General features: G+C 47.6%; 1 protein-coding gene across 1 annotated transcript in view; it reads right to left on the bottom strand.

Annotated features, from left to right (window-relative positions):
• The window catches only part of ADAMTSL3 (ADAMTS like 3), a 63,444-nt gene that overhangs the window by 29,532 nt on the left and 8,398 nt on the right, over window positions 1–25,514 (bottom strand). The window contains exons 2-7 of the mRNA XM_087829243.1: window positions 25,029–25,148; window positions 13,932–14,065; window positions 12,027–12,072; window positions 10,937–11,173; window positions 7,323–7,449; window positions 2,532–2,606 (exon numbers count right to left, since the gene is read on the bottom strand). Of these exons, the coding sequence (XP_087685369.1) occupies window positions 2,532–2,606; window positions 7,323–7,449; window positions 10,937–11,173; window positions 12,027–12,072; window positions 13,932–14,065; window positions 25,029–25,148 (739 nt within the window). The remainder of the gene's footprint in view (window positions 1–2,531; window positions 2,607–7,322; window positions 7,450–10,936; window positions 11,174–12,026; window positions 12,073–13,931; window positions 14,066–25,028; window positions 25,149–25,514) is intronic.

Genomic DNA, 25,514 nt, shown 5'->3' with positions numbered 1-25,514 from the left:
GACCGCAGTCGATTTTTTTTTTTTTTTTTGGAACGTGTGAGATTAAATTCATTTCCTAGTTCCAATGAAGATATAAAGCTGAGTATTATAAAGTGAGTTGTCAGTAACAATGAGACGGGAAACTAGATAGTCAGAGGGCCCCAGACTGGATGAATTCACCCTCTGACGAAAAGGAGGAGAGGCAGTGAGCACTTGGGTGACGTCGAAACACAAAACGAAGTTGGGACAAAATCCATCCTCACTGAAGACGTGCAAAACACCAAGTTTCTAGCCCGGCCAGCGTGGCTCAGCGGTTGAGCATCAACCTATAAACCAAGAGATTGTGGTTCGATTCCCGGTCAGGGCACACGCCGGGGTGCAGGCTCCTCGATCCCCAGCAGGGGGCGAGCGGGAGGCAGCTGATCCATGACTCTTATCATTGATGTTTCTCCCTCTCTCCCTCTCCCTTCCTCTGAAATCAATTAAAAAAAAACCAAAAAACAAAAACATAAAAAAAGTGATTCCTTCAAACAAACAAAAGAAACCCCACTAAGTTCGCAGACTCCTCAAATTGTGGGCTTGATTCTCAGTATCGGGCATGCAGGAGGCAGCTGATCAAAACATCAATGCTTCTCTCTCTCTCTAAAAAAAAAAATCAATAAAATATATATACTTTTTTTTTTAAAAAAAAAAGGATCCTGATATTCATCCATAAGAGGTCTCCTTAAATTCCGAGGCGGCCATGGAGGTGCTGTTAGGGAGACGCGTAATGAGCGTTCAGTGCGGCTTAGTTACAGATACACCAGAGTCAAGCTTCGAGGAGAGTTTCTTGCACGATACACGCACGCTTCCTGAGCACCCGTTCCTTCGGTCATGAGGTGCAGTGTCATCTCCACATGGGGTCATCAGACAAAACTCAGAAGACCAAAAAAATAAAATTCCGTCTCATGGACAATGTAAGTTTTCGATGTTTTCGGCATCTCGGCTTCTCAGGGTAATTGCTAGTCAAACACAGCACTGAAGGCTGGAGTTTCGCGGCGGGAGACTCTCCTTTGCGGGAATGTGCTATTACTCCCGTTTTTAAGGGACGTACTCCCGGGAAACTTGGAGCAGTGTGGGGCCAGACTGGGGACAGGACTGGAAGTTCAGGATCTGAACACTCCTGGGCCGAACTAAGACGGACGTTCTGTAATGAAATCCCACCCGGCAGCCGAGAGAGGATGTTCGTGCTCCTGAGGGTTCTCAGCTCTTGATGTCGCCTTTTTTTTTTTTGGGGGGGGGTTGTAGTTAACACGGATGTTTAAAAAAAATGATTCGTTATCGCAAGCTGAGCTGAGTTTCGGGACTGTATCTTTGTTGAAAATAAAAATGGAGAAAACAGTCGTATAAATCAAGAAAGTAAAGCCGTGTCTATATTTAGAGGCCCAGAAATGGTAGCTAAGTCCTTTGTAAACAAAGCCAGTGGTATCCGCCAGCAGGGGATAACTTTCGGGAACATTTCTAGGGTCAACTGCGAGACTTTCCGAAAGGGGAGTGTTTCGAGCTACAGGTCTGTCAGCTTTGGAGAAATGGGATTTTTTTTTTTTTTTTTTTTATCTTTACCCGAGGATATTTTTTCCATTGCTTTTCAGAGAGAGTGGAAGGGGGGGAGAAAGAAACATTGATGTGAGAGAGACACACATCGATTACTGGTTGCCTTCCCCACAAACCCCCCCCCCCCACACACACACACACTTAAAAGCTACCAAACACGTAAGAGGCCTTTGGTCCTGAAAAATTTTAATAATTGAAAAATCTAAATGGTGTTCGGGGCCAAATAAAAAAGCAAAATATGTAGCCCTTAGGTGGAGTGAACCTTGATTTGCGTGATTTTAAAATAGTGTTTTGTACTTTGTGTAAGAAGAGAGAGTTGAACACAGTGAGATTCTTCAAGGCCAGGGGGCCAGTCTTGGCAAAAAAGACTAAGAAAGTCCAGCCTGTGGCCACAAGGAGACCTTGGGACAGGAGGAGACAAACGTTGGTATTTCCAGTTCCTTCAGGTCCCAAGACACCGGAGAAACGAAGCCAGAGGAGATGCTACCTGACTTTGGCCGAAGAAAAAATACTTTGGGCAAAATAATTCTTTGGCCAAACGATTCTGCACTGTTTCCAACTCCCAGTGTTCTTGGGAAACCAGTGTTTACGCTCAGTGCCCGGGGACCTGAAATCCTGATATCCTGGCAAAAAAGCTCACCTTCGTCAGCTGCATCCACTGGTGTGGTTTTCATTTTGTCTGATGTTTTTGTTCAAACTGCTGAGACCTCCAGAAGGCTCTCGAGCCCTAGTTTACTTTCTCCATAAAAATAGCTTATTGCACATACAACTTGATTTCCTCTCCCCTGAGGGATTCATCCCAAATGGGTCAATTTCCCACTGATACAGACTATTCCAGAGTCAACGGCCTTGAGGTGTTTGTCCACACACCCATTTGACACAAAGGAAGATTTTTTTTGGGGGGGGGGGCTAAATAAACTTTCAGGAAATAAACGATGCTAAGATGAAATCCTACTCACAGAGGTGCGCGGGTCCTTTCACGGTAATTCTCACACTGCGGCTCCCCAAAGGAACGGCAATCACGTTTTCCTCCCCTGGGAAAGGACATAAATGTCGTAAAATTTGTGCACTAAAGGCCCATAAAACACGCAAGGTCAGTCAAAACTGGGGGTGTCGCCCGGCCGGAGTGGCTCAGTGGTGGAGCATCGACCTACGAACCAGGAGGTCAAGGTTCGATTCCCGGTCAGGGCACATGATCCCCAGCAGGGGGCGCGCAGGAGGCAGCCGATCAATGACTCTCATCACTGATGTTTCTCTCTCTGTCTCTCCCTTCCTCTCTCTGAAATCAATAAAAACATTAACAAAAATCACAAAAAAATTAAACTCATTTAATATGGAAGAGATGGGGTCATCTTTATTCCATATTTAAGGGAGGGGGAGAAGAGATAAAGGAGGGAGCAGGGATGATGAGCGGAGTGGGACTCTGGGAAAGCAGAGGGGGTGGGATGCACAACACAGGTGGAGGGATTAACCAGCCTGGAAAGAAAGACACACTGTGTCTCTGTAGGGGGAGGGGGCAAGGGACCGGGGGGTGCAGCTGCACAGTGAGATCTTTTCCGGAGGTTTCTGTTTCACTGAGATTTTTTTTTTTTTACAGTCTTCTTTGGAATCTAGCATAGAATCAGTTTTTGTAAATGGCCCGTAAATGCTTACGAAGATCGTCTATACCCTCGAAATGTGATGCCTGACACATGCCTGTTGATGTAACAGGAATAATTATACTGTAGAGATTTTATGTGTTATTTTTACTGACAAGTGTGCTATAAACTCTCACCGTAGTAGTCTTATTTCTTTCAATTTCTTCTTAAGTAACAATGATGGTGATGGTGGTGGTGGTGGTGGTGGTGATGGTGATGATGATGGTGATGATGGTGATGGTGGTGATGGTGATGATGGTGGTGATGGTGGTGATGGTGGTGGTGGTGGTGGTGGTGGTGATGGTGATGGTGGTGATGGTGGTGATGGTGATGGTGGTGATGGTGATGGTGGTGATGGTGGTGATGGTGATGGTGGTGATGGTGATGGTGGTGATGCTGGTGGTGGTGGTGGTGGTGGTGGTGGTGGTGATGGTGATGGTGGTGGTGGTGATGGTGGTGATGGTGATGGTGGTGATGGTGATGGTGGTGATGCTGGTGGTGGTGGTGGTGGTGGTGGTGGTGGTGGTGATGGTGATGGTGATGGTGGTGGTGGTGGTGGTGATGCTGGTGGTGGTGGTGATGGTGGTGGTGGTGATGGTGATGGTGGTGGTGGTGGTGATGGTGATGGTGATGGTGGTGGTGGTGGTGGTGATGCTGGTGGTGGTGGTGATGGTGGTGGTGGTGGTGATGGTGGTGGTGGTGGTGGTGATGCTGGTGGTGGTGGTGGTGGTGGTGGTGATGGTGGTGGTGGTGGTGATGGTGGTGATGCTGATGGTGGTGATGGTGATGGTGGTGGTGGTGGTGATGATGGTGGTGATGCTGGTGGTGGTGGTGGTGGTGATGGTGGTGGTGGTGATGGTGGTGGTGGTGATGGTGGTGATGGTGGTGGTGGTGGTGGTGATGGTGGTGGTAACTGGTTCCTGCTGACCACTTCCATTATTTAGAACTTCTCCAAAACTTTTCTAGTGAAATTTGGGGTACGAGATCCTTGATACTGTCAACCACTGTGCCATTTTCCACGGCTCCCCCTCGTCATGCTTAAAAGTCATTTGCAGTATTTTACAAACGTCTAGTGACAGGCACTATGGAATAGTGGTTAAGATCAAAGACCCTGGAGCCAGACAACCTGGGCTACAATACCAGCTCTGCCACTTTCAACTGCTGTGTGACCTTGGGCACATTTCTTACCTTCTCTGTGCCTGTTATATCTATAAGATGAAGACAAGGTATTTGTTTGAAGGGTTGTTGAGAAGGTCTAATGAGGTCTTGATAAGTGTAAATTATTAAAACCATGCCGAACACTTAGTATGTCCCCAGGAATGATGCTAAGTAACTAACTTAAGATAAATGACCTCATTCAGTCCAATAAACACCCATTTCTACCATTAAGAAAACTAAAGTTTTCCAAGTTTAAGTGACGTAAGATCAGAGACTTCCAAATCAGTAGAGCTGGGGTCAGAACCAAAAGTGACACTCTTAACCCTTCGACTCTGACACCAAGTTTTAACTCCAACTCAGACACTGATCACAGACGTTCTCTGCATGGGTTGCCCTTGTTTTGATTTTGCAGCCGCTGGGCTGGCCTAAGGACCCGCAAAATTTGCTTCCACTCACTTCCCTCCCACACACAAATGCTCAAGTCCAGCTGGTCCGCCGTATTTTTTCTATGCCTCATTTCCTGCGGCAGATCACAGCCTGACTAAGCACCAAGACATGCAGGAAATGGATTGTCCACACAACATTAACTAATCAATAAACATCAGTTTCAGCCCCAGAAGGTCTGTAAATTTATATCGGATCATTTACTTTCACTATAAAGTCCAACTAGAACTACACCAGCCTAAACAGATACCTGCCCCGATAACGCAAGGAAAGAGATGTTTTAGTTACTCGCAATTTGACCTCATTTCCACTTTTTTAAAAAAAAACATTGGTTTTATTTCTGATTTTTGTTGTGTTTTTGTCTTTTTTTAACACGCTTGGTTGTTTTTTGCTGAACAAAAGCTCCTGTCCAGCATTTTGCACGTTACTTTTCTTGACCCTGCATTTCTTTCCTCCTGCTATTTGGATTCAAACACACACGCACCCCCTCCTCCCACTCCCCATTCCCAAGGAATAAGGGAGCTGTGTTTTGTTTTGTTTTTTGTTAATTCTCACTGGAGTATATTTTTTCCATTGCTTTTCAGAGAGAGTGGAAGGGAGAGAGGGAGGGAGGAGGGAAGAGAGAGATTAAAAAACATCGATGTGAGAGACACATCGACTGGTTGCCTCCCGCACGCAGTTGGGGAGCAAACCTGCAACCCAGGTACCTGCCCTTGACCGGGAATCAAACCTGTGACCCTTTGGTGCGTGGCCAACACTCTAACCACTGAACCACACCAGGCAGGGCTAAGGGAGTTTTTTAAACAGGAAGCAAGGTATCTGAATAAATGCTAATAATAATACTAATAATAATAAAAACAACTCCATGGAAACACTGCTGGTGTTCCCGGCCCGCCTCGGGCATCCCAGTACCAACAGGTACCAGCGGCACTTACTCGCCGCCGGGTAAAAAGGTGCAAGATTCCATGCCAGGCGAGCTGAGCTTATTTACTGGCCTAACTTACTTACTGGCCTCATGCACATGCGTCCTTATGTGCGTCCCAAAGTAAGGGACAAACCTGGAAACACAACCGGGTCCCTAAGTGCCAAGCCGGGACTCTCCGGATCAACACGTCTGCCACCTCGCTGCCGTTTTTAGAGCTTTCTCTTTGAACACCGACCGAGTGGCCTCCAGCCCCCTGTTCCAACATCCAACGCTGTTTATGCCAGTTGTTAGCTCAGTCTCTCTCCTCCCTCTGCACAGGAAATTTATGTGTTGTATCTGGATGGGTTTCTGATTTTTCTCATAGCAAAGGTTTTTGGCTCCAGGCTCTTACACCTTGAAGCCGCCGCACAGCGGGATGGAAACTACAGCCCGTGAGCAACCCTGCTCTCGGTCCCCAGGTCAGGGCTGCGCCAAGAGCGTCTCCCCGCCGTGTCCCCACTCAGCGTGCGTCCCAGGCGCGTCGTGGACGCTGCGGGCCCGGCGATGCACACTCGGGGGGAGACGTGGCTCCACGTCCCACATTTCTTTCACACAGAGCGTGATTACAGGAAAGTGCTTCCATATGGCCCGTGGAAAATCCCAGCCAAATCCGGCCTCGGCGGGCCAGCTTCGGAGCAGTAACAGAAAGAAGGTGCCGTCGTGGAAAGCAAGGGCTAGACGCACCGTGTTTTCACGCGGACAGGAACCTCGGCTGACGCTGGCCTTTGCCCAGGCCCACGCAGACAGAACTGGGCGGCGTGCCTGCGGGATGCCCACAGCCACGACCAGGCTCGAGGATTTGTCTGTAAAACCCAGTTGCACTCACTTCTTTGCAGAAATTAGCCAAAGACATTAGGTTTTTGGGGGCTCTTAACCCGGAATGCTCTGAACTAGAATCAGAGGTCTGAGGTCCATGCCTCAAAAAATCAGAATGGCAATATGTGGAGCACGTGGGAACATGCACATTTTCATTGAGAGAAAATGCCTTTCTATAGGTTTTTCAATCTATAATTTAAAAACTGAAAATCAATGTGCGTGTTTGTGTGTGTGTGAGAAAGAGAGGGGGACGGGGAGCTATCTTACTAAGTACAAACAGGCCCGGCTGGCATGGCTCAGTGGTTGAGTGTCAACCTATGAACCAGGAGGTCAGGGTTCGATTCCTGGTCAGGGCACATGCCCGGGTTGCAGGTTCCTCGATCCCCAGCAGGGGGCGTGCAGGAGGCAGCCGATCAATGACTCTCATCATTGATGTTTCTCTCTCTCTCGCTCTCCCTTCCTCTCTCTGAAATCAATAAAAACAGGTTTTTAAAAATCGGCAAGTATGTAAAAATAGTCACACTCTGTGTTGGCAACGGTTCACAGAAACAGGTGCTCTTGGAAGAAGTAACGGACAAAAATCTGATAGTTTTCAGAAGATATCCGGCTTCCAGGAAACTGGTCAAAAGCTCTTTCCCAACCGAAAAGCTTAGCGTCAGGAAAATGTCATTCTAATAACTAACAGACGGTCTAAAGCACATTTTGTTTTACGTACTGGGTTTGAAACCTACTTTTCTCAGGAGAGACGTGCGACTTGGACTGTCCCCGCACGAGCCTGCAGGTGGCGCCGTCGCCAGCGCAGACCCCGCAGTTGTCTTCCTTGGCGTGACTCCCCAGCTGCCGGTCACAGCCCACCGCCTGGGACAGAGAGCAGGGTGTCAGGACCCGGTGAGAACACGGGAGGCGGAACGCGATTTCCTCCTCAAATGCATGAGTTGGTTCCCCTCTATGAGAACACAGCTTTTAAAAATAGGAATAATACGAAGCTTCCGAGTAGAGCATGATTCCATTCGAGGCCCAAATAATTAAAAGGGAAGAACTGAAGCTGTCCCCTCACACCCCCACTCTTATTCTATTTACAAGTTTATTCAGATATTTTTGTGTGTATAAAATAAGTAGAAATTTACAGATAAAGTTTCCTCTCTCCCCTCTCCCCTCCCCTTCCCTCTCTTCCTCCGTCTACCCTAGACCTACTTTTTTTTTTTTTAATTTTATTTTTGTTTAAAATATTACAGATGTCCCTTTTTCTCCCCAATGACCTGTTCCACCCCGTTCCACTACTTTCTCATCTCCTTCCCAAACGATCATTATCCTGAAGCCATGGAGAGAAAATGTCTAACTTTCAGTTTTGAAAAACTGAAAATCAACATGCATGTGGTCCAAAGCTATAACCTTTTGGTCCATAGTTTAAAATACATTTTTTTCTCTATTTTCATCTCAATCTCCATATACTTGTGTCTCACTATCTATCTGCCCATATCCCTCTATATATCTGTATCTTAATATCCCCTCCTCTTTATCATTATGGATAGCTATACCTGTATATCTCCACCTTTATGTCATTATATCTCTATATTTCTCTTTATAAAAAATTTTTTGAATGTAAGAAAGGGGTGAATGAGAGCGATGTCTCATATAGAATACAGTTACGCTGCTATCCTTCAGACTCCAGTGACTTATGATTTTTTGTGAGTTATTTGTGTGCGCGTATGTGTTTGTTGGATTGTGAGCTTCCTTCTGTAACAAAAGGGGCTACGTCTTCTATTTCTTATTTCACCAATATGTCGTTTATATAATATCCCCAATAATATTAACTAATGTGATCGTTTCTACCTCCCCGCACTCACTCATCTTTATTCCCATTTATTTACCTGCTGTTTAAAGACAAAACCCAACCCCGCCCTGCCACCCCTTTCCAGCGACAGGATGTTGAACAATTCAAACTTTCAGAGGCATTTTCCTCAAGAAGGAAATAGGGATGACAGTCCGTACTTCATAAAGGGCCTAGGAAGGACTGAACGAGAAAATATCTGTAAAACGCTCAGGAGAGTGATTAGGACATTACAAAGGTCTCAGTGAAGGGGGAAGAATTTTACTATCTGTTTTTCATTGTGTTTTGACTCCGGGGTGGAGAGGCCCCCGTGCTTCAGTGTTGGGCAGTGGTACAATCAGACACTATATCCAAGGTGCTGAATATAAAAACTGGAAGAAGTTGAAACCAGCCGCAGATTCTTTCCAAAATTCTGGTGCTGAAGGGAAGGAGAAAGATGAAACGAAAGCTTTAAGGGGAGTTGAGGGAAAAGTTCCAAGGAAGTTGAAGAAAACCCTACGATTAGAGATATTTTCTCATTCACACAGGGCAGTCGGGGGTGGCGGGGAAGGGTTTACATTTTGCTCTGTGCATTTCCAAACGGTGAAAGCTACAGGTTTACGCCTCAATTTAATTCACTATGAGAAAGTCCAAAGAGTTAGAGGTGTCGAACGGTAAGTTCTCAACCATGGGCCAGGAGACTTCTTGGTGGGAAAACGGGAGGAGAGACCAACTTATTCCATGAGACTCCGAAGATCCTTTCATCCTGAGTGTATGATTTTGCAAAGAGCGTAATAAACTATTAATAGCAATCGTTGATTTTTACTGAAGGCTTGCCACGCGCCAGGCATTGTGCCAAGCCCGTTACAAAGACATTATTTCATTTAATCTTCACGGCTACCTTATAATATACTTGATATCTCTTATCTCTGTTTTACAAACAAGGTATCTGGATGTTACGGAGGTTAAACGACCTTCTGACACGACCCAGCTAGCGTATCGTGTCCGTAATGGTTTTTAACAACCGAGGTCATCTGACACCCACATCTTTTTTTTTTTTTTTAAATAAATAAACATTTTTATTTATTTATTTATTTTAATTTTATTCTTTAAAATAATACAGATGTCCCTTTTTCTCCCCAAATGACACCCACATCTTAACATCACGGTACACCTTTCTCATTTTTGGTATCAGCAGATAGGTTGTCAAGAGCCCAGTAACAGGGGCCATTATAGTCATATTTACAAGTACATGTGGAACAACTTAAGAGTGATTGATTTTGGAAACACTCTCAGGGTTGGGATTCAATCAATGAGTAACTTGTGTCCATGCAACCCTCCCCAAGGGGAGTAATATTCCACCATTAAACTGCAGGCAGGAGGTTCCTGGGCCAAGCTCTGTCCTCACACGTTGGGGTCCCTGAGCACTTTGCATTTCATGAGAGTCAGAATCGCCCTCTCTCCTCCGGTCGTCCCAGGGAGGGTGTGGGCTTCTTAGTAGCTAGGATGGGCTTGTTTGGAAAAGCATTTGGGGTCTTGCAAGATCTTGGGCAATCGAAGACCTCCCTGAGCTCTTATGTTTGTTTCATAACTTTTTTTTTTTTTTTTTAAGTTACAGTTCATCCAAATCTTAGAGCCAAAAAAAGCATGTGAAAACATCACAGAAAAAAAAAAATATCTGAAGAGGAGGTCTGGTTGCCCTGTGACTCACAGGGTATAAGCCAAGACCTGCCCTTGAAATTGAGAAACTACTGAATTTTGGCTCTAGGATCCCATCCTAATCAACTACAAGCAACTTTTAAAAACTGCCTGGAGTGTCTTCAGTTTCTGGGGCATCTCTCGAAGTCAAGACCTCCAATGATCTGGACTTAAAAACCACTAAATGGATAAATATTTCAATAATATTTATTAACATCTACTCAATAAGAATTTCTATAGAGCCAGGCACCGGAGAGTATGAATTAAGAAGACAAGATTCATGTAGTTCATGAGATGAGTTACACAAGATTTGGCGATAACCTGAAGAAATATTTTAAATCTATGAGCAGTGCCAGGCAGGTGTGGCTCAGTGGTTGAGCATCGGCCTAGGATCCAGGAGATCGAGGTTTGATTCCCAGTCAGGGCACACACCCAGGTTGTGGGTTCGATGCCCTGTCAGGGGCGTGCAGGAGGCAGCTGATCAATGACTCTCATCATTATGTTTCTCTCTCTCTCCCCTTTCCCTGCCTCTCTCTGAAATCAAGACATATATATATATATATATTTTAAAATAAATAAAATAAAATATATGAGCAGTGCTTCTTGGAATAAATGTCCTAGACCAATCCTACGAGGTTTCCTGTTGCAATCTTTGGATTCCACCTGGGCAAAAATTTAAACTATTTTAAGTAAGCGAAACTAACTTAAAAGGCGAGGAATACTCTCTAAAATAGTTTTAACATGAAAAATGATATTTCGTGTGCATGAATAAAAGCGAAGAAAAGATTATTTCTTGAAAGTGGGCGTGCCACCTCGGGGGGGAAGGGCATGGCTCACCTGACAGATGCCGCTGATGCACATGTCCAGGGAGTCGGTGTGGCAACGCGTCCCATCCAGGACCTTGGGCGCCAGCTCCACCACCAGATTTTGTCCCCGGGCGTGACACTTGAGCGCGCAGGGGGCGGCCGGATCATTATACCGTGGGAGCCACTCGTAGTACCGCCCCTGATACTGGACGTCATTGTAGGCGGAGCACTGCTGGGCTCTGAAGTCCTCTGCATCCGGAGGGCAGTCCTGGGGACAGAGGACAAGGGCCACACGCAGGTCACCCAGTGAGAGGAGCGCCCCCCACGGGGAGCTGGGCAGGTTCTCCAGAGTCCCAGGAGGCCGGACCCCACCTGCCCCTCTCCTGGGAGTGACCTCATCTCTTCTAAACATTCAAAACTGGCCCGGCCGGCGTGGCTCAGTGGTTGAACGTCAACCCATGAACCAAGAGGTTGCAGTTCGATTCCCAGTCAGGGCACATGCCCGGGGTGCAGGCTCCTCGACCCCCAGCAGGGGGCGAGCAGGAGGCAGCCGATCCGTGACTCTCATCATTGATGTTTCTCTCTCTCTCCCCCTCTCTCTGAAATCAATAAATTTAGAAGAAAAAATTTCTCGTGTGTTTCTTGAGTGACCTGTAGCTCTCCTTAACAGTGGGCAGGACAGGTGCTGGGAGCAGGACGGACGGAGTTCACCTTTAAAGAATAGTTTCACCTCCCTGAGCCCCAGCACCCTCATTTGCGAAAGAGACACACCCACACCTCGAGTGCCTCCGAGGGCCACTGAGATGCTGCACAGAAAAGCCCCCTGAACCCCGGAAGGCGTTTTCAGGAATTAGGTATCGTTTCTCTGAATTCAGGAATTATGAAACGCTTCCCAAATTAGATCATAAATGTAACACGGGCCTAAAAGGGTGGTAGCATGAATCGAAGGTATGAGATACACAAAACCTCTTGTCGATTAAACAATTATTCGAAATTTCCACAAAGGTACCGAGAGACCGCGAGCTTTACAAAAAAAAAAAAAAAAAGTCCCCATGACAGTGTTATAACTGAAACCACGAATCTGTCTTATTAGATTATATATTTTTTATTCCAGAACTTACATGATTGCTGCACGTCTTGTATCGAATATTCTGCCCTTCGCAATTCCTAACGGAAAAAAAAAGGAAAACAGTGATTTCATGGAAGCGGCAAGCAGCTAAAAAAAAAAAAAAAAAAAAAAGCCAAAACGAGGCCCTGTAAAGCTTTTTGTGGTGCACCTTACCTCTCAAAAAGTCAAAGTTTAACCTTTATCGGACGAAAGGGAACTTTAGTTCCTGGCAAAATGTAATTTAAATTGTAAATGTAATTTTTATATTTTTTAACATCAGTAACATATGTTAAAAGATAACCTTAATAATAAACAATACATTTTCTTTATAAATGTTTTTACTTTTCATAAATAACTCAAAAAATAGATAAGATAGAGGCAAAAAAGTAAATGCCTGCAGAGCTGAATTTAAATGCCGTCTTTTAAAGGTTAAATTCTAAGAATAACTATTCATCGAGCAGGAGGCTCCAAAATCTCAGGGCAGAATCGCTTTATTTTTACTTTTTAATATGTTTTTATTGATTTTAGAAAGAAGAAGGGAGAGGGAGAGAGAAACATCAATGATGAGAGAGTCATTGATCGGCTGCCTCCTGCTCGCCCCCTGCTGGGGATCCAGCCGGAAACCCGGACACGTGCCCTGACCGGGAATTGAACCCGTGACCTCCTGGTTCAGAGGACGACTGAGCCACGCCAGCCGGGCAGTAGTGAGGTCTTTTTTTTAACCCACCTCGACTCCGTCCAACCCAACCCACACTAAGGCCCCTGACCGGCGGCTGTCGCCACGGCACATTTGGGGTCACAGTCTAGTATGAGATGAACGACCACTTTAAGAAAAAGGCATCAGATGAAATGCAAGCGATTTCACAGCTGAGGACGCTGGAGCCTGAATTCCCGCAGCAGGAACCTGCCAGCTCTTTCTGGACATCACTCCTCTGGCTCCGAGCGACGGAGCTGCAGAAATGACGACTTCCAAGTTTTTTAAATTTCGTTCTAAATTATGATACCCAAGGGCTAATGGTTATCAGGAGTGTATGAAAAGTCAAGACCGTCGTTTCGCAATTATGTATTCTCTGTCCGTTACGGCATCCATCACACCCTGAAACTGAAGACTTCTGAAGTCGTAAATTTACAAATATATAAAAAACATATGTCGGTTCCACGTGAGGCTACACTAAAAACATTAATAAAAGGGCCCCGAAGTTTACAGCCCTATAATCTGTTACAGTCACTTAATTATACATATAATCAAATATACGCATAATTTGGTTTTGTTTTTTAATTCTCACGTGAGAATCGTTTTTCCACTGCTTTTCAGGGAAAGTAGAAAGGAGGGACAGAGAGACACATCGATCGGTGGCCTCGACGGGGGCCCGGGGATCGAGCCTGCAACCCAGGTATATGCCCTTGGCCCGAATCGAACCTGAGACCCTTCGGTCTTCGGGCTGATGCTCCAACTGCTGAGCCAAACAGGCCACAGCCCAGTACATACTATTTTTAAAAAGACAAAGGCCACTCCTTTTTCGCCCGAGCCTTACCAGTCACGGCAAATTATTCTGACCCCTCTGGTTCGGAGGCCAGAGAGAGATGCTAGCGTCTGGGCTCCCCTGCTCCAGTCTCCACGCTGGAAACCGCTCCTGCACCTGACCCGAGTCTCGACAGCTTTGGGCCAGTGACTGACCGGGCCGGGCCTTCCCCCCTCCGGACCCGACAGTGCCCCCGGCTCCTCCGAGCTGGAGCCTCCTGTGGGCAGGTATGCAAAGGGGCAGCTGCTGCCTGGCTGATATTTAGACAGCAGATGGTGCACCCCCATGCCAGGGCCTTCGGAGGCCAACCAGCCAGCTGTCTCCCCTCACGGCACCCCCGGGGCGCCCAAGGGCACTGGCATCCCACTGAGCGGCGCGGTGAGGCCCCCGCGCACCTGCCGGTCAAGCATCTGCGCAGAGAATAGGAGGCTCCGCCCCCGCAGGTCCGCGAGCAGTCACTCCAGTCTCCCCAGGCGTCCCAGTTGCCGTCTTTCTCTTTGTCTTCATCTGCGCGGGTGTTTCTCGAAGTCTAGAACAGGAAGGAGCCACAGTGCATTACGGACAGGCGCGTAAAAACGCCCCAGCCCGTCCCGAGCTGTCCCAGAGTCCCCTACACTAAGCCGCTCACAGAGGCCGAAGTCGCCTGCACACGCTTCGCTCTGGACACAGACCACCCGAGATCGGTGTGTACGGAAAACCCGGGCGTCGCAGGGCCTGTGCACCGTACGAAGGTCTTGTCCAGATGGCTTCGAAGCTCGAGTTTAAATCTGGAATTTTATCCCGAAATTTAAACAAACTGGCTACATGCCAGTAATATTATTATTGTTGTTGTTTTATAACTTGCACAGCATGGTCCCAGCTTGTGTCAAAGCTCTCACCTTTGACCCTGCCTGGTTTGGCTCAGTGGTTAGAGCCTCGGCCTGAGGACTGAAGGGTCCGGGGTTCGATTCCTGCCAAGGGCACGTGCCTCGGTTGCAGGCTGGATCCCCGGCCCCAGTCAGGGTACGTGCAGGAGGCACCCAGTCGATGTGTCTCTCACATCGATGTTTCTCTCTCTCTCTCGCCCTTCCACTGTCTCCGAAAAGCAATGGAAAAAATATCCTCGCGTGTGGATTAAAAAAAAAAAAAGCTCTCACCTTTGAAATTCGGACGTGCCTGTCTGCCAGGCGGGTGCTAACTCCAAGAACCTTTTCGGCATGAGGATTTGTGGAACCAACCTCCTGAGAGAGGCTCCGTTCCCAGAAAACAAAGTCAGTAAAGCGTTAGGGGTCCAAGAAAATAGGGGAGGGTCATTTATGAATAGAGTTCGGTTTGGTTTTTATCCCGGACTCACCACCACTGACATATGTCAGGATGCCCCAGAGAAAAGCTAAAGGCGGAGTTCCGAGTTAAAAATACATAGAGAAAGACGTAGATATAGATGTATAGGGTATCCCCCAAAACGTATACACACGCTTTGAATAATTACAAAGGCCGTGTTTCTTAAAGTACATTTTATTTTTCAAAATTGAGCTATCGGCTGTTAAAGTGTGTCTACATTTTTGGGGGACAACCCTGTAGATATGTAAAAAAGTGATGTTTATTAGTTAAAATGATAAAACTTTACTAAGGGACCTAAAGTAGACTTGGATAATTGGAGAAAGGTGTAGACCCAATACTGCAAAATATTAATTCTCTCCAAATTAATCTATATATTTATAGCAACTCCAATCAAAATCCCATAGGAAATTTTTTTTGTAACCTAATAGAAAATGATTCTGATGTTCATCTGGGGACTAAAATGCCTACAAGAGCAAAGGAAAAAAACCCAAAAAACAAAAAACTGTAAAAAAATGGAAATGAGAGGGAAATCACCTCAATTAAAAGAGTATAGAATTGACACAGCGATCGCAGTCTGATGTATTAAATTTTTAAAAAACAAGAGTCTAGAAACAGACGCAAGTATGAGGATACCGTGTGGGGCCAACAAGTCAATATGATGAATAATTAAAAAAAAAAAAAAAATCATAGATAATGTCTTCAGAAAACACAATGAAATGAATTCCAGATCTATGAGGACTTTATCTTAAAAATGACGAAACCATACAACACTGGGAAAATTACAGATTAGTAGTCATATAAACCTGATATAGGAAAGACTGCCCTACGTGTGTCAACAAAGGTAGAAACTACAGAAGAAAATACAAATGGGATTAATTACGTCCAAACAAAAATACACTTAGCACATTCTAGCTCTTTACCTACAGATAAAGCTGTCGGTATATGAGTATACACACAAAAATGCAGCGTAAACATGCAAATAGGCTGGAAATAAACACACCGAATGTCCTCTAAGAATGGAGGGTGCGGGACTGGGAGCAAATGTTGTGGGGGAAACACACAAAAGGGGCGCCAACTGGATGTTTTATTTCCCTCACCCCCTGAAAAGATCTGAAGCAAAAACGTTCAATTTGATGAAGCCAGGTGATGCTATAGTGGACGTTCGGTTCGTTTTATCTGAACTCTTGTGGTTTTTGAAATTTCTTTTTTGCTTTTAAATGTTTTTTTTGGGGGGGGGGTAAAAGGCAATCATTACAGAATCCTATAAGCCTATGTTGTTTTTAAACACGTAGGCGCATAGAGAAAGGAATGAGCGGTGAATGGTTGATTAAAATGTTGGCAGTGGCGGCCTCTAGTGGGGAGGAGGACTCCAGGAGGTTGTTTTAACATCTTCAGTTTTTGTTGTTTCTCTGCATCTCATGAAGTTTAATTTTTAAGCAGAATTAATACTTTCATTGAAAACAAGCCGGCCAACAAACAGGAAGCACATCCTGTCGGCAGACAGAAGAGCCCAAGTCAGACAGACGTTAACAGGTGAGTTGTAAGTCGGGGAACAGGAGAGTTTAAGAGGGAAACGCTGACATACAGCCCGTCTGTGACTGAACTCGACACCGCACAGCTTTCCTTAAGCCCTTGGGCCAACTTACCTCATCCAAGCGCAAAAAAAAAAAAAAAAAAAAAAAATTAAATTAAAAGAGGGATCTGTAAAAGAGGACCTTCAAACGCGAAATGAAGAAATAATGACCAGACAGACGCAAGGAGGGGCCTTTCCCAATAATTTTCACCCGAGTCTCACCAGCCAGTGGCGCTGGTGGCTTCTCGCCAAGATACCTATTTATAGCACAGGGAGCAGCCGGCCCGGCTACAGGCAATATTTCGGGAACAGTCGAGCAAGCCTGTCATCGGGAGTAAGAGCTAATTAAACCCACACCACCGACTCTCCCAATTAGACCACTGTTCAGCTCCACTCTCTACACTCAACGTCGCCAGGTAGAACCGGGTCCTGCCTATGACGTGACATAAAATATAGTTTTAATTCATAAAAAAAAAAAAATAAAAAAATACAGTAAGCCGTTTAATGCGCTCTCCCGGTCCTTTAGGTGGGTTCGCCCAAACCGCGGAGGCAAACCGTTAGACTAGTCACACAGCTGCGGCTGATTTTTCATTTTGTCGCCCGATCCGCGCCGATAGGTTGAATGTGAAACGTTGAAAGGTATCACCCTATGTGTCTTTCAAAGGGAAGGCGGAGAGTCCTTTGCAATATTGTTCTAATTTATTTTCTACCCTCCCATCTGTTCCGTTTACGGTTCGAGTCGGGTTTCTTTCCGTAACTTCTCCACCTTGACTTACCCAAAAGGAAAGGGGAAAATCCTGATTCTGAAATAAGTAAAAGAGGCATGTTATAAATGCAGACGCCCGGTATTTCGGGTTGGATCGGTGAGGTATTTCGCCCCTGAGAAAAGAGAGAGAAGAGACAGAGACATCTCGAGAGGGGTCCTCAGCTTTGCCCCCTCGCCTTGGCCATGAGCCCTAGGTCCCTGACACAGGGACCCAGGGGAAGGGGGCAGCTCGGCCAGGACAGCTCCACTTTCCAGGGAGCACACAGACCCCGCTGGGAGCTCGGGGGGAGCCTCGCACGTCCCCACCGACGTCCCGGGTGCGATGGCACCGCAGTGCCTTCTGGCTTCTGGCTCGTCTCTCCTTTCTAATGGCGGTGCAGTGACCACATTTTCTATTTTCCTTGTTTTGCTCATCTGCATTTCCCAACTTTATACAGTGAACATGCAAACTTCGTGCCATAAAACACCCCATAAAAGCTCTCATTTTTTTTTAAGTGGAAAAAAAAAAAAAAAAAAGGCTAAAGGAAAACCATCCAGAGAAGCAAAACGCCGCACTGTGTCATTTTGGTTAAAACTATCGGGATTGACAAACTCTTTGGAAATCTCATTTTCCTGAGTTAAGTTCTAGCTAGGGAATATTTGGGATTAAAAAAAAAAAATTCAGCCCATCCGGCGTTGCTCAGTGGTTGAGCGTCAACCTATGAACCAGGAGGTTGGGCACAGGCCCGGGTTGTGGCTCGATCCCCAGTCGGGGGCGCGCAGGCGGCAGCCAATCAATGACTCTCATCATTGATGTTTCTCTCTCTCTCCCTCTCCCTTCCTTTCTCTGAAATCAATAAAAAGATAATTAAAAAAAAATTCAAAAAGATTACTGTCTGCTCATGATGTACAGGACTGATAAACGCAGAGAACAGCGTAGGAGTGAGTGTGTTCACCATCCCGTAAGGACACGGGGACTCTGGCCGTTCTCGGATCCCCGTGTGCAAATCAAACCATAACATATTTTCCTGACCAGTCCCTAAACCTGTGACGTATAAGGAGTGGTGCCCGTCTACCAGTCTTGCAAAAAAAAAAACACCCAAAAAAAGTTGGTAATTAAACACAGGTTCTGCGTAGCAGGTCACTTATTGGAAACGCTCTGTGAACAGCTCCGTATTGAAAACAACCCAAAATAACATACGTTCCAGTGGGATATCCCTTCCCAGGCATCAAATAAATGTCCGTTGCACGGTCACCGCAGAGGCTACCTAAGGAGATCACACACGACCCAGGTTTTGTTAACAGCCGATACATCCTCCCAGGTTAATCACTACCTGGAGCAACAATGCACAAAATAATTTTAATGAGTTGGGTTTAATGACATAAAAATGTTGCTCAAGCCCTGGCCGGTGTTGCTCAGTGGTTGCCGCATCGGCCTTCGGACTGAAGGGTCTCGGGTTCGATTCCTGATCAAGGACACGTACCTCGGTTGCATCCTCGATCCCCAGCCCCAGTCTGGGCGTGTGGTGGGAGGCAATGAATTGATGTGTCTCTCTCACATCAATGTTTCTCTCTCGCTCGCTCTCTCTCCCTTCCTCTCTCTCTGAAAAGCAATGGAAAAAATATCCTCGGGTATTAAAAAAATAAAAAGCGGGGGGCGGGGAGCCCTACCTGGACAAGGGAGAATTTCCGAGCATAGGAAGCCACCTGCGGGGGGAACAGTAACATTCAACGTCAGACACCGAGAAGCAACACCTACAAAATCCTATTTTACGTACTTTCTTGCCCTACATCAAGAACCACAAAACAGTCCTAAGACGCTCCTCATTTTCACAAACCTCAAACCGTACTCAAAGCTCCTATGGGACAACCCCCGGCGGACGTCCCGAGCAAATAACAAGCCCAGAGTTTTCAAGTCTAATGATCCCAGGTTTTAAAAAAATAAAAATAAAAAAATTCTTCTTTAACTTTCCTTAGTGATTTACTCCCATCCACGGTTAGCCGTTTCACACAGAAAAAAAACACACGTTCTGTGCCAACAACTCATCAGGAATATTACCCAGACCGCATTTTAACGACGTAGCCTTTAAACAAACTCCCACGAGAAATATTATTCGACAGCTATGAAAGTCAGTAATGAGAGAAGCCAGAGGGTGTTTTCATCTCACGCCTGTCCTTCTGGGACCGGCCGGCCGGTCGGCGGCTCTGGGCCACCCGTGGGTGGTGAGTCACCCCAGGTGAAGAGAGGAAAGAACTAGGACACTCTGCACATCCCAGCCCCGTGGCACTAAGTCTGGAAGAGCCGACAGCTAAATCTGAATTTCTTGACTAAACATGGTGCAGCGGCAATGGCCTTGCGCGGCCGCTGAGCTATAACCGGAGTTCGTCCGGGTCCTTTGTAGCTTCAGCAAAGTTAAAATTCTCTTAATCGTCCAACAACATCCACCGAGCCCGATCTAATCGCCGCCCTCGAGAGGATTCATCCATTTGGGAGATCAGGGAACACACAGGACGGCAAGAGGGGCCCACAAAGGACCCTCAGCCTCAGAGGTCACGGGTGTTTCTGGGAACAAAATACCAGCACCCTAAAGGCACGAGCACACGCAACTTAATAAAAAAAAAAGTTGTTGCCCTGGCCGGTGTGGCTCAGTGGTTAGAGCGTCGGCCCGCGGACTGAAGGGTCCCGGGTTTGATCCGGCCAAGGGCACGCGCCTCGGTGGCAGGCTCGATCCCCGGTCCTGGTCGGGGCGCGTGCAGGAGACAACCCATCAACGTGTCTCTCTCACATCCGTGTTTCTCTCTCTCCCCCCCTTCCATTCTCTCTGAAAAGCAATGGAAAAAATATCCTCCTGTGAGGGTTGAAAAAAAAAAAATTTACTATCTGGGCTTAATATCCTTGTGAGTTCACAGCCTATATTTTTATAAATGGTCTCAAGCCATAAATAAAAGCATTATTATAGAACAAAAAAATTAACAATTTTTGTTTCAGAGACTGGCGACTCCCTTTATACCGAGGGGGCTCCCCACGCTTTCCTCCAGGCCGCTCCAGATGCCGGTCCAGCAGGAAGCGGTCCTGGGATCATTCTGGGATTGTTCGAGTCACTTCCCTGCTTTTTGCTGTGCACTAAGCCAAATAAACCATCGAAAGCAAAACAGATGTCGAAATTAAGACCTGACTCACCTGAAATTCAGATTGTGCACTGTTGTGTGTGTTTTTTTAATATATTTTATTGATTTCAGAGAGAGGAAGGGAGAGGGAGAGAGAGAGAAACATCAATGATGAGAGTCATGGATCGGCTGCCTCCTGCTCGCCCCCTGCTGGGGGTCCAGGAGCCTGCACCCCGGGCCTGTGCCCCGACCGGGAATCGAACCGCAATCTCCTGGTTCATAGGTTGACGCTCAGCCACTGAGCCCCGCCGGCCAGGCTGGATCATGTTTTATTATGAAGTATGCGTGGTGTCAACAAACTAGAGGATGTTTTAAAATAAAGCCACACCCCTGTAAATTTAAGGGACACCATTTCGCCGGCACAGTGAGACAGCTTCCATCAGACAAGGCTCAGTGAGTATGGCACGGCCTTGTGAAAGGTTTGAGCTAAAACGTAGCGTATACAGCGGAGTGAGTGGTTTTCCCCAAATGTCTACATCCCGAAAACTGTCTCTGGTGAGTCAAGACGACAGTGAATTCCACCCATATGATGCGCGCAGACCACAAAAATGTCAAAGCGCAATGAACTCAGCCCCGGATTTCCAATCACACCCACGCCGGCTGGGCTCACCTTTGTTTTTTGTAGCTCTCTTGACCTCTGTGTTTTCCCCTCCGTGACAGAGAGAGAAATAAGATGTTCCCACCCGGTGCTCACCCGGCATTACCCCCCCTCCTCACGGCAGGCCTGCAGGACTAGTCTGTCCCAAGTCCTGCATTTTCTTCCCCGAGGCAGCCGACACTCACACAATCAACGCCCTGTGCTGTTCCTGACGAAGACGACGACAGACCACAACAGGGCTGGAGCCTGGCGTTCGTCTAAGGGAAACACGCAGGCCAAACGGCAATGGGAGGGGGGAGCTCCCCCTGCTTCCTTCCACCCGGGGAGGGAGGGTGAGAACAGCATTTGCTCCATCAATTGGTTGCCTCCCGCATGCGCCCGGACTGGGGCTGGGGATCGAGCCCGCAACCGAGGTAAATGCCCTTGGCTGGAATCGAACCCGGGACCCTTCAGTCCATGGGCCGAGGCTCTAACCACTGAGCCAAACCGGCCGGGGCTGAAAGTAATATTAAAAAAAAAAAAAATCACACAGCACCCCAAAAACGAGTCCAGGAAGACAGCCCCCGAGGAGAAAGCTGGATATCGCGCGGCTCCCTCCACGGGCCTCATTCTTTCATCATTGAGAAATAATGTGATTTTGCAAAAAAAAAAACCCAAAAAACCTCAACAATCATGAAACTCGGAGTTTGCACGCGCCCAAGCTGACCAGGACGTCACATGCCACCTCATTGGCGACGCTCGTGTTCTATGTGCCTGGGTGGAAACCAGACGGCACAGCCCCGCAAAGAATGCGTTCCTGTCTCCTAACGGACCGCGAGCTCGCTGCCTCCCTCGTCGGATCGCGGAATCTGTGGACTATTTCAGAAACGGAACTGCATCTGACCAAGATTACTCAGTAACAAAGGAATGAACTCTTCAAACCCAAACGGCCTGCTGCTTGAAAAACATCACACGCACCGTCCAGAAACAACACGGGAAGTCTCCCGTGCGGGGACCGCGTGGGCGGCGGGTTTCGGGCGGGGAGAGGAGAGGACCGTCCCCCTGCAGATCCAAGGCCGGCGTCCACCTCCCTTCTCCGTGAAGTTCCAGAAGCTGGCGTAGGCTTCCCGAGTTCGAAACTATTACATAAATAACTTGGAAACGTGGAGCGATGTTTCTGAGGCCTGCCAGCAGTTCCACCCCAACCAAGCTCCCGGCCAAGACATTCACAAAAAAGGGTTCGGAAGGAGTTACTCTGAGGAGGACGTGCTCACGGCAAACGGATTTCTTCACCTCAGAAAGAACGTATACACCCACCCGCGAGAGAAGGGACCCGGAACGCGACGTCCGTCATGACCGCGTCGGAAAGAAGAGACATTTTTTAAAAAGTTTAGAGATGAGGCTACACAGAGATTTCCTTAGTATCTTCTGGTATTACTACTGGTATCAAAAATTCATTCAAACATTTCTCTCATACTTCTCCTTCCCGCAGATTAGATGGGCCAAGAGCAGGCCCCTGGCTTGGCGGCTGCCTGGCTGTGTGATCTTGGGTGAGACACCGTCCCTCTCTGGGGCTCAGGTTCCTCGCCTGAAACAACAGAACTGCTCCTATGCTTCCTTCCAATGCCGCCGGGCTACAATTCCAGATGCCTTGTCAGGGCCACACATCCAGCCCTTTGCTTCCCGGGCAGTGGAAATATTAATATTTTAATATTAACCCTTTGCGGTCGAATGTCTACTCTCAGCCACCACGGCAAGGAACCATATGAATCTTAACTCTGTTCATTATGTGTCAGTTCATAATTTCTCTGAAAGCTCTTAATTCCGACCAGTACGACACCCATGTCCAAATTTAATACAACCGCAAAGGGTTAATATTAAAATATTACCATTACCATTGTAATCCCAGCTACCACGTATATTAGTATTTCCACAGGAGAGAGGAATTCTGAAGTGAGAGCTCACACAGTCGGTCAACGGCATCCAAGGAAGAGAGGAGCCCACTGACTAGGACTCCGCCGACGATGTCATCACGCGTTGGGACTTTTACAAACACAGGACTGTACGGACATAGAGTTTTACAAACACAGAATGACTGGCACCGGATTCTGGATTTTGGAAAGTAACAGAAATTTTTTTTTTTTTTTTTAATATGTCTTTATTGATTTCGGAGAGAGGAAGGGAGAGATGGAAACATCAATGATGAGAGTCATTGATCGGCTGCCTCCTGCTCGCCCCCTGCTGGGGATCGGGGAGCCTGCACCCGGGCCTGTGCCCTGACCGGGAATCGAACCGCGACCTCCTGGTTCGTAGGTCGATGCTCAACGGCTGAGCCACGCCGTCCGGGAGAAACCGAAATTCTTACAAAGGATGCCCCTCTGAAGTGAAGGCAATGTGGTGGGAGGAGACACTAGACAGATTTTTAACAGCGGAAACGACTAGGAGAAAGCATAAACGCAATGGTAGGTCAGAGTGTATATAAGGAACAGCATCTTTAGTTTGGAAAAAACAAACAAACTTGAATCTGCCTAAAAGATACAAAACAAATTCCGTATTAGTCAGGGGCTCCTCACCTGGAGTCTGCAGGGGGGAGAGAAGGCTACAGAGGAGAAGAAATGACAGGTATAAGCAGGCACAAAAGGGCTTCTGCCCCGCCTGGCCCAGCTCAGCAGCTGGAGTGTCGGTCCCTGGACTGAAGGGTCGCGGGTTCGATTCCGTGCAAGGGCATGCACCTGGGTTGCAGGCTCCGTCCCCAGCCCTGGTCAGGGAGCATGCAGGAGGGAACCAACTGATGTCTCTCTCTCTCTCTCCCTTCCACTCTCTCTGAAAAGCAATGAAGAAAAAAAACCAGACTCTAGAGCCCACCGGCATTCAGCTGTCCGCCTGCGAGCAGGTCCCAGCTCCAAAACCACCATGAGCAAGGACAAAGGGATCCACCCAGAGCCCGGCCGACCAAGCCGGTCGACCACACGCCCTCAGCGAGTCGGCGCGAACGGATACCTTCCAAGGATCTCGCACGGCTGATGCAACCACAGGACACACTCACCAAACTGGACGCCGGGACCATTGTAATCCCAGCTACCACGTTTTGCCCAGACATTGGGAAAAAAAAAAAAAAAAGTCATTTCTATTGTGATAATTCCGATGCATCTCTTAAAAGCTATGAGCACAGCTAATTCCCTGCCTGGCTTTTATATTGTTATTTAAAAGGTGCTGACCACCCTTTAGTTACAAAATACGGGGTTCGTGATCTTCCAGACACCCTCTCTCCTCAGTTTCCCTGACGTCTGCCTATGAGAACCCCCTGGATCTTTGATTTCTTGATTCAGAGGAGCCACGAGTGATAGGCCCTCTCAAAATTCATCGTGAAGAAGGGCGGGACCACGCTGAGGACGGGGTAGGCCCTGCCAGCCACGGGCCCACGGGCCCAGGGCCGGCAGCTCGCCAGGCACAGCCTTGTTCTCCATCCGTCCTTCATGAAGTGGTTTAAACACACACACCCGTGTGCACACACAGGCACATGCTCACCCACACGCATGAGCACACTCACACACTTTCACATGCACACATACACGCTTGCACATATGAGCACGGGCTCTCTCACACACATGTGCACACACAGGCACATGCTCACCCACACGCATGAGCACACTCACACTTTCACATGCACACATGCACGCTTGCACATATGTGCACACACAGACATGCCTACTTTGTTCCTTTCTGGAAAACAGGCTTGGCAAAAAAAAAAAAAACACACAAAAAACCCCAACTTTGGTGCTAGTTAAAGCTCAGAGGTCAAAGAAAGGAACGTTTAATCCGAAAACAGCATTTTGGGATAATTTCCGTATCGAACCACCGATCTGGCGATCGCCACAATGAACGAATCCGTCATCCAGAAGCAGACTCTCAGTTCGAGGTCCCCGCCAGCGCAAGCACCCCACGCCATGTGGGGAACTGGACCCAAGCACCTTGGGGTCCAAGCAGGGTGTCAAGGGGATACGGTACCCGCGGTGCCCACAGGAAAAGAGAATTCTTTCGAAGTTATTTTTAAGAAACTGTTTCCTGCCCCCCGCTGGCAAACGGCAAAGCCTCAGGGAGGCTCTTACCTGGTCGTCATAGCGATAGGTGAGGAACTGCTCCCCTGTCGTGTCTTCCAGAAAACTGCCCTGGGGGGAGAGTGCAAACTCCGGAAGGAAATAGGCTCCCGGAGACGTCTCCGCCGTGGTCTGAAAGGGAAGATGGCTCGGTTACCGATAAGGCCCCAGCGGAAGTGTCCTCTCTTGACAAAGGCCAAGGTGAGACGTGCCAGGCGTCTGTGCTGAGGCACAGGTAGATCAGAATGTCACCTGGCCCACCTCAAACGGGCACACGCGGTGCCCCTCCCACACCTGCCGGCGATTCAGCCACCGTGGAGTCAACGTGCTCACGCTCTGTGGGGTTTTCTCTGTTACGCCGCCTTCCTAGGGGGGAGCCCGTCTACCTCAGCAATCCCGCCCCGATGCCCTGCAGCCCCTACTTGAATACCTTTAGTGATGGGGAGCTCACTCTCTCCCCCAAGGCAACAAGGGGTGTCTGAGAACCTAGCAAGTCCA

The sequence above is a fragment of the Miniopterus natalensis genome, chromosome 22 (assembly GCF_054644295.1).
Source record: "Miniopterus natalensis isolate mMinNat1 chromosome 22, mMinNat1.hap1, whole genome shotgun sequence".
NCBI lineage: Eukaryota > Metazoa > Chordata > Mammalia > Chiroptera > Miniopteridae > Miniopterus > Miniopterus natalensis.
This window is presented reverse-complemented; position numbering and strand designations above follow the sequence as displayed.